Source organism: Euleptes europaea, chromosome 5, assembly GCF_029931775.1.
Source record: "Euleptes europaea isolate rEulEur1 chromosome 5, rEulEur1.hap1, whole genome shotgun sequence".
In the NCBI taxonomy this organism is placed as follows: Eukaryota; Metazoa; Chordata; class Lepidosauria; order Squamata; family Sphaerodactylidae; genus Euleptes; species Euleptes europaea.
Window position 1 is genome coordinate 81617092 of NC_079316.1, and position 9747 is coordinate 81626838.

A 9747-nucleotide genomic window follows, 5' to 3' on the forward strand; every position below is an offset into this window, starting at 1 on the left:
ACTGATATCATCTACTTCCAAAGTGTCAAAACTCCTTCCCAAATCAAAGGACATATGTTTCAATGCATTATGTATGTGATTTTTGTTAACAAAATCAAACAAATCAGTGTTGTGCAAGCTATCAAGTTATCAAAACAAAACAACACTAGGCTATCATTAACACAAAAACCAGATTGTGTCTTATCTCAAAAGAGAGCACGGGGCAGGCACACCTGATGGGCATTCTTCCTGATCTGCCCAGCCAAGAAAACTTTCACAGGAACCCCTGCTGACTGATATTCTTGTACTGATTTTGAGTTTAGCCTAATCCTATAAACCCCTTTGGGGGATGTGGAACAGTATAGTATAGCCCAATCTCGTTAGATCTCAGAAGCAAAGCAGGGTCGGTCATGGATAGGAGACCATCAAGGAAGACTTTGCAGAGGAAGGCAATGGCAAACTAGTAAAATGGATTCTAGTCATGGTGCATACCTATTCTCTCCAGGATCAGAGGAGCATGCCTGTTATCTTCGATGCTGTGGAACACAGGCAGGATGGTGCTGCTGCAGTTGTCTTGTTTGTGGGCTCCCTAGAGGCACCTGGTTGGCCACTGTGTGAACAGACTGCTGGACTTGCTAGACCTTGGTCTGATCCAGCATGGCCTTTCTTATGTTCTCATGTTGTGTTCTTATGTAAACCACCTCTGCTTAATCAGTTGCCATGAAAATCCTACAGGGTCGCTATGGGTCAGCTGCAACTTGACAGCACTTTACACACACACACACACACACACACAACCTTAGTCTCACTTATTATGATTATAGTTTTTACTTAAGCACAGGATTCCCTGGCTCACCAAACTGAAAGAGAAACAAGGGCAGGGAAACCTCTGAGACAAAGATTTGCAGTCAATTTCCAAACAGTCTAGGACCAGTCTAGTACATTGAGTCCATCAATTACGATCCTCCATGGAGGCCTTCCTGTGTGTATTGCCATCCTGGGGAATAAAGCAAAAAGTCATGAGAGGCAAGGCCTTCTCAGCAGTGGCTGTGGCACAGAAACGCCGGAATTTCCTTCAAAGCCCAAAGAGATTTCAGTTTCTTTCTTTCTGTCCAAAGTTTATGTTAATGTTGCACTTTTCCTGCATTACGATTGTTTGGGGGGTATGAAGTGCTGTAGTGTTGATACACAAGGACTCAAGGAGGAGGGAGAATCTGTATACCCACCCCTGCTGGCCTCTGCTTCCTCCAGCTTGTTCGGTCTCTTTTCTTCCCTCCTGATTTCAGCTCTGGTTATCCTTTCACCTCCCTTTTGGGCAACCAGTCTGTGTTTTCTTCACCTGCTTGCTGACCCACCCACCCAGCCACTCTGTGTGTGTGTGTGTGGGCGCGCGCCTGGTCTTCCACCCAGCCATTTCTCTCTCCTTCTATTTGCCCTCTCTCTTCTACAGCTCTTCCCTCCCCCCTCATGAGACAGGACAACAGCAATCTGCGATCAAAAGCCCCTGTAGCCACAGAATCACTAGTCGGAATCCAACCAGGTGTTTCTAAAATCAAATATTTCATACTTGAATGTATCCAGAATTAAGATATATTGCATATTATGCTAATCAGAGTTGTTGTTTTTTTTTGGGGGGGGGGAGAAATTTTAATAGCATTTTCCCAGCATATACCTACAAGGAAAAGACAAAGCAAATCAAGATAATGACAAGTTTTGCAATTCCGAGGATTAAAAACAGAAACTCCATCACATGTTTCTTAGAGGTTAATTTGCATTTTAGAACCGTTGCTTGGATTCGAAGCTATTGCAGCACAAAACACTTTTTTTTAAGAATACAAAATTGACCATGTTATTAACAACTCTCGCACTCTAATGAAATCCAGCTGGCTTCTTATTTTAAAGCCAACAGTTTTCACAGAACACCGTGTCACTTTTCACAGCTCTATTTTTTTTTTAAATTGTAGCAGTATCTGTTTTAATCACCAAAAGGTGTGCTGTAGAAAGTGGTAGAAATCAGATACAAAGTGGTATCAACCACTATTGCAGCACAGGAGGAGAACTGAGCTTCAGCAAGAAGGCGACATCGAAAACAAGATGCAGCAAATTAAAAAAGGCCTACATATATAAACAATCATTTCTAAGCGTCAACGACTTGAGTCCAGAGTGGGTCTATGAGGGCCTCAGAGATGCCAGGCAGGGATCCAACATCACCAACCCACTCTGTGCTAATGGGAAATGGCAGGGGCATCAGCTAAAGAAGCCTCCTTGCAACAATAGGTCAGAAAAGGTCAGATAGATATTCCCTGACTGCGATCAGAGCGTTCTGGCCAGATTTACTTGGACTGAGCAATGGGGAAACCTGCTCTGTAAAATGCCTCTACAATATACATGCAAGCTGGTTCTGACAGCCATTCCATTGTTTGAATATGATGATTTATCAATAAATGGCAACCTTGCAAATTACTTTCGGAAATTTTTTTGTTCTGGCCAGTTGTTCTAAAAAAGAGATACTGGACATAAAGCCAGCAATACGTAGAGCAGGGGTGTCAACCATAAGGCCCGAGGGCCGGATTTGGCCCTCTGAGAGCTCTTATCTGGCCCACGAGCCAGCCATTCCCCCCCCTCCACGAACTGGGCAGTCAAGGCATGGCCCGGCCTGACCAAGTGACATTTATGTCATATCCAGCCCTTGTAACAATTGAGTTCGACACCCCCGTGATAGAGCGTGATAAGCAAGTGGGCCCACTCAGGGATCTGTGTATGCATAAGTGTACACAGATCTCTCCACTCGATTCAAGGCAGGCTGCCATTTTTAATAACATCTGTTTGGAAGTGGAAGACCGCCTCTAGCTACTTTCCTCCACAGCAGACAATCAGCACTGACCATCTGATACACAGAAGATCATCCCATGCAGCAGTGGCTGTAACGCAAGATAATCTCTATGGCCATAAGTGGTGTGGCAAACAGTGCAATTCTACTTAGAGTTACACTCTTCGAAGGCAATGGGCATAGATGGGTTTAACTCTGCATAGGATTGCAAAGTAAAAAGGCTTTTCCTCAGAAATCTCCCTTTGAGGAGCCAAAACATTGGAGTGACGGGGCTCACAGATTTGTTCTCACATTTTCCATTCCCCACTTTCCCTACAAGTTTGCATCTCTGCTTATCTTATCAGTAATGCTTGGATCTATATGCCATGATGCAGCAGTCCTCTCTAGTATCAGAGGAACATGAGTATTATTTTGGGTGCGGTGGAACACAGGCAGGATGGTGCTGCTGCAGTCGTCTTGTTTGGGGGCTTCCTAGAGGCATCTGGTTGGCCACTGTGTGAACAGACTGCTGGACTTGATGGGCCTTGGTCTGATCCAGCAGGGCCTTTCTTATGTTCTTATGTTTTTCAAAAAGTCTGAGAAAGATTTCTTAGCGCATGAGTTTTTCAAATGTGGCCAGAATGGCTTCATGTAGCCACAAGATTTATCCACTGACTTGGATGGGTTGGGACTGGGATCCTGCAATTTCACCTGGAGCCACAGCTGTCTATGAGACCCATGTGAGAACTACTGCTGTGAAACACACATTGGCTGCTTCCGCACAGAGGTTTTTCTCCAGTTTGGTGTCCCAATAAGAGTGGGCTTTTGGGGGAGCATCCACACAATGCTGTCCTCTTATACTCTACTTTCTCCCCCTGGTTTGCTGCAATGTTTCCCAAACCTGGTTTGGTATGATTTTTCTGAATGATCACAATCAAAGCTTGTCCTGCCTAGATTTTCATTACAGGTCCTTTCTAGATTTCCACTGAATTTGTACCACTACCATTTCCCCATCACCACCAGAGGGCTTTTTCAGACTTAACTAAAAAATCTCTAGAGTATTGTAATGCTCTATCTACCAGCTCCACTGAATTCCCAGCTTTTATTTAAAATGATAAAAAGTAGATCTCCAGCCCTTTTCGGTTGTAGAGATATGCCTTTCCCCTTATATAATCCATAACAACATGGGCTATAAAATTGCTTTACAAATAAAAGATGGGAATTCAAAGGACCTAGCTGATAGACAGGGTTGCCAGGTCCCTCTTCGCCACAGGTGGGAGGTTTTTTTTTTTTGGGTGGAGCCTGAGGAGGGAGGGGTTTGGGAAAGGGAGGGATTTCAATGCCATAGAGTCCAATTGCCAAAGCAGCCATTTTCTCTGACACTGTCACTCCATGACATTTCACCCACTGCCTTCACACACAGTTATCCTGCCCAGCAACAGACTTCCCTTGCTATCTCAACACATTTACAGTGCATTTACAGAAAGGGGAAAAGATGATCACAAACTACTAAGCCAAAATACTTAAGTGGATCCTCCACATTCCGAGGAAGTCTACCTTGCTGTCTCCGTGGTCTCCCATCCAAATACTAACCAGGGCGGACCCTGCTTCGCTTCTGACGCGATCAGGCTAGCCGGGGCCATCCAGGTGTCAGGGCAACGTGCCTCTCGAGAGCTGCGAATCCGAGGCAAAAACCTCCCATGCGCAAATGGCCCCTGCCCACAGAAAACCACCCGGGCAAGCAAACAGGAGGGGTAGCAGCTTTCTCCCTGCCGCTCTGCCTTCCCATTTTTTAAAATATTTTTTTCGTCGAAGGCTTTCACGGTCAGAGTTCATTGGTTCTTTTAGGTTATCCGGGCTGTGTGACCGTGGTCTTGGTATTTTCTTTCCTGACGTTTCGCCCGCAGCTGTGGCAGGCATCTCCAGAGGAGCAACACTGAAGGACAGCGTCTCTCCAAGGTGAGAGACACTGTGTCCAAGGTGAGAGACACTGTCCTTCAGTGTTGCTCCTCTGGAGATGCCGGCCACAGCTGCTGGCGAAACGTCAGGACAGAAAATACCAAGACCACGGTCACACAGCCCGGATAACCTACAAGAACCAATTAGCACATTACCTTTGATACTTTTTGCAGGACAATGATTCAGCTCAACCCCCCTACCCCCTTTCTGACTATATATTACTCTTCCTACACACTTGACACTGAGAGACACTGTCCTTCAGTGTTGCTCCTCTGGAGATGCCGGCCACAGCTGCTGGCGAAACGTCAGGACAGAAAATACCAAGACCACAGTCACACAGCCCGGATAACCTACAAGAACCAATTTTTTTTATATAACATAAAACAAAACAAACGCAATAATAAAAAGAAAATACAAAAGAGTATCAATTCTATGCTCTAATTCATACATTCTTCGTTATAAAGTTCAAAAAACAAAAAATACCCTTTTGACCCTCCACCCCCCCCCCCCACTTGCACAAGGCGGGTCCCCCTTCCCCACCGCGAAGGGGTCTTCAGAGGCGGACTCCGCCCCCCCGGCCGCCCAAAGCGGCGCGCTCCATCCCGCCGCCTCCTTCTCAGCGCGCGCGCCGGGCGAGAGGAGAGGGCGCGGGTCCCGCCTCGCCCCCAGGCTCCAAACAGCGGCGGCGGCGCAGGCGCAGAGCCCCTGCCGAGAGCCCCCTCTCCAGGGCTCGCGCCTCCTCGCGCGCTCCCTGCTCGGCTCTTTGGGAGAGAGGGGCAAGCGAGCGCCGTCCGGGCTGCCGGAGCGCCGAGGGGACCCGACGCCACCCAGCGCGCAGCCTGCCCCGCGCTCTGGTGCCCGACGCCGCCGGGACAGGGCGAGGGAAGGAGGCGGCAAGTCGCGCGGGGACCTTTGGTCGAGGGGAGAAAGGTTTCCGTCGGAGGGGAGGGGGCGCTGGCGCGCGGGGCGCTGGAGAGACCCTTTCCGTGCCGCGGGTGGCGCGCGCCCACCCGGGCGAGCTAGGGCGGAGATGCAGGCAAGCTAGGGCGGTGATAGGGTTGCCAGGCCCCTCTTCTCCGCCGGCAGGAGGTTTTTGGGGGCGGAGCCTGAGGAGGGCGGGGTTTGGGGAGGGGAGGGACCTTAATGCCATAGAGTCCAATGGCCAACGCGGCACCATTTTCTCCAGGGGAACTGATCTCTGTCGGCTGGAGATCGGTTGTCATAGCAGGAGATCTCCAGCTACTGTGTGTGTGTGTTATGTGCCGTCAAGTCGCTTCCGACTCATGGCGACCCTATGAATGAAAGTCCTCCAAAATGTCCTGTCTTTGACAGCCTTGCTCAGATCTTGCAAATTGAGTCAATCCATCTTTATTTATTGAGTCAATCCATCTCCTGTTGGGTCTTCCTCTTTTCCTGCTGCCCTCAACCTTTCCTATCATGACGGTCTTTTCCAGTGACTCTTGTCGTCTCCAGCTACTACCTGGAGGTTTAATAGAAGGAAGCACCGACACTAACTAGTCACGTTGCGCAAAGGAATAGTAACAAGCTCTTGCAATCTATGCAAAATAGGGAGGTTATTCAAAAAGTGCAAAAACGTGCAGTTACAAAGATATGACGAACTCACACTTACATACATAAGTCTTCCAAAAGGAAGTTAATCTTGATAGGCACAAGCTTTACAAGGTAAATACAAAAACTTATTTCTCATCACATTTTGTTCTTTTTGCAGGTAGAAATGTTGAAGTGCTGTAGAGGCTGAAACGGATCGGGAGCGTCCTTCGGGATGAAATCAACACTTTCGCTTTTACACGACGGCTTCTTCAGCCAAGAGCCTCACTCATACACTTGTCTTCATCCAACAGTAATTTTTCACAGCTTATTCAGTCCCAGGCAGTAATATTTCACAGCTTATCCAGTCTATTCTCCTCTGCGCCCAGTAGGCTGCTTGAGAACTGTTGCCTGTTGAGAACTGGAGCCTGAGAAGGGCGAGATTTGGGGAGGGGAAGGACTTCAATGCCATAGAGTCCAATTGCCAAAGCAGCCATTTTCTCCGGGTGAACTGATCTCTATGGGCTGGAGATCAGTTGTAATAGCGGGAGATGTCCAGCTAGTACCTGGAGGTTGGCAGCCCTAGCTGGGCATCCATGAGCGCCCTCTAATGGAGAATGCCTCCAATAGTAGCCAGGGGTCCTTAGAGCCGCCGGGTGCGGGAAGTCGCTGGAAGGTGCTTGCCGGGTGCTTGCTGGCCCTGCTGGTGCTGAGCACCCTGGTGGGCAACGCCCTCGTGTGCCTGGCCGTCCTTCGGTTCCACCACTTGCGCTCCAAGGTCACCAACTGGTTCGTGCTGTCGCTGGCGGCGTCCGACCTTTGCGTGGCACTGCTGGTGATGCCTTGGAAGGCGGTCAGCGAGGTGGCAGGGGGCCTGTGGCTCTTCGGCTCCCGCTTCTGCGACACCTGGGTTGCCTTTGACATCATGTGCTCCACAGCTTCCATCCTTCACCTCTGCATCATCAGCCTGGATCGCTACTGGGCCATCGCCAGCCCCTTCCGCTACGAGCAGCGCATGACGCGGTGCTTCGCCTCCACCATGATCGCCCTCGCCTGGACTCTCTCTGTTCTCATTTCTTTCATCCCCGTCCAGCTCCACTGGCATAAAGCTGAGACATGGGGGAGTCAAAGAACGCCAAAAGAAGGACCCCACCTCTGTGATGCTAGTCTGAACCGCACCTATGCCATCACTTCCTCCCTGATCAGCTTCTATATCCCGGTGGCCATCATGATTGGCACCTACACGCGGATCTACCGCATTGCTCAAGCTCAGATCCGTCAGATTTCTTCTCTGGAAAGAGCAGGGGGGCTGTGCTCAGCTCAGAGGAAAGGGCCCGTCACTGCCTTGAAGAGTTCCCTGCGCAAGGAAACCAAGGTACTCCAGACTTTGTCTGTCATCGTGGGGGTCTTTGTTTGCTGCTGGCTGCCGTTCTTCCTGCTCAACTGTCTGTTGCCATTTTGTGAACCAAAGTCTGGCAGCAGGAGTCCTGGGCAACTCCCTTGCGTCAGCCAAACGACTTTCAACGTCTTCATGTGGTTTGGCTGGGCCAACTCTTCCATCAACCCAGTCATCTATGCTTTTAATGCAGACTTCCGGAGAGCCTTCAGCAATCTGCTAGGCTGCCCTTACCTTCCTTACCGGGCTGCTAAAAGCTCCACTGCTAAAAGAGCAAATTTCCAGCTCGTTGCTCACCATGGGTTCTACCAGAAGGATGGAGAAGTCCCTGTTCCATTAGCTCCACCTTCTATTGTTGCTTGGAGTCAATCACTGCCCCATGCAATGAGCTTCCAAAGGCATGAACAGAGCCATGGAGAACCTTTGTTAGAGAAAGGGGCATTGCTATCATGTCAAGTTGATCACAGAAGCAATACCAGAAACCTTAATCTACCAACATTATTGCCCTTTGAGTGTGAGACTGGGGTTTCTTTGGGGAACGTCACTACATTTACAGGGATTACTGAACACATATGAAGCTGCCTTATATTGAATCAGACCATCGGTCCATCAAGGTCAGTTTTGCCTACTCAGACTGGCAGTGGCTCTCAGGCTGAAGTCTTTCATGTCACCTACTTCCTGGTTCTTTTAACTGGAGATGCGAGGGATTGAATCTGGGACCTTGTGCATGCAAAGCAGATCTGTATCACTGAGCCATGGAACCTACTGGACATTAGAATCTTTACAGCCCCATCTCAGAGATGTGGAACCAACATTTCCTAAGTATGGTTGTTGGCAGTTGACATATCCTTTTCTCTTGTGCGCTTGGTCCTGTCTCAGGTAGTACACCTGTGTCTGGGTTGTATCACTATAGACAACTGTACCACTATAGACTAGAAGTGCTGGTTCACATGAATGAATGTTCTTCCAAACCAAAGAAAATTCTTGTGCTTAGCAAACTGGATTTCAGGAAGAAGGGCTCTTGCCTAGTCTTCCCCCTCACATGCTAGCTTATAATGTGCAGCAATTTATTTTTGCATGTGTGAACATTCAGTCATGTGAGTCCCCACTTTCAATCAGAAGTAGTCCAGCTCTGACACAGATTTACTTCTTGAAATTCTGGCTCGGCAGGTCATATGTTGTCACAAGGCACCTAAACTCTGCAATGAGAAGATCTTTCCAAGGAACGTTAATATCAAACACAATTCTGATAAGCTGCATTTATGCAGATTTGTTTTAAATTATTCATATTCTATTTCTGATCTTTCTAGTTGTGCACAATTTCAACAGTTTTCAGCTCTTTAAATAGCTACTAGAAGTAGCTGCACCATTGTGGGGATAAGGAGCTTGTTTGTATGAAAGTTAAATATCGCACTAAATAGCAGATTTCACTTGGAATACAGGATGTAAAGCTGTGTATATGGCATATGTGCTTTCAATGTTCATGTCTTATTACAAGCATGGTATTCTAGGGTTTTTTTTGGGGGGGGGTATACTTTAAATGTATTTATTCATTCCAAAGAGGGACAAGAGAGCAGGCATGTATGGATAAGTGATAGGTAGCAGCAGTATGGTTAGGAATGTGGCTAGAAGCCACGAGGAAAGGAGAGAATAGCCATGTACACATGGCATGTTGGTGTACGAGACCAATAGGGGAGTGGAATTGAGCACACTGGCTCCACCAGCCACTTGTGACCAGCGTGTTGGCCCCAACACTCTTACGTATGCTTGCTCAAATGTGAACAAACACTACTCCTGATCACGGGAATGGAATCTACTGATGTACAGTTTGCATATGTGTAAGCACTGTGCTGATGCGCAGGGAATCACATAGGAGTTGGGGCCGGTGCACTAGGTCACGAACAGAGGGTGGGGCTAATACTGTAGCTTTCCCTACCCCTCTACATGCCTTGGTTTCTTATATCAATATTCCATTCACAACACAGAAGTACTATTAACCTGTAATCTCGCACAGAGATGGCTGTTATAATTTCTGCAACCAAAAGGACTAACACTT

At 48.1% G+C, this 9747-nt stretch overlaps 1 protein-coding gene across 1 annotated transcript; it reads left to right on the plus strand.

The window, feature by feature from the left end:
* The first annotated feature begins 6905 nt into the window (after positions 1-6905).
* LOC130477535 (D(1) dopamine receptor-like) lies at positions 6906-8267 on the plus strand. The gene has a single exon (XM_056849535.1). It carries the CDS (start codon positions 6906-6908, stop codon positions 8265-8267), a length of 1362 nt encoding a protein of 453 aa, XP_056705513.1.
* Positions 8268-9747: the final 1480 nt, after the last annotated feature.

What these genes read in the sequence shown, in the direction of transcription:
- LOC130477535 (XM_056849535.1), top strand. Translation starts at nt 6,906, where the DNA reads ATGGAGAATGCCTCCAATAGTAGCCAGGGGTCCTTAGAGCCGCCGGGT.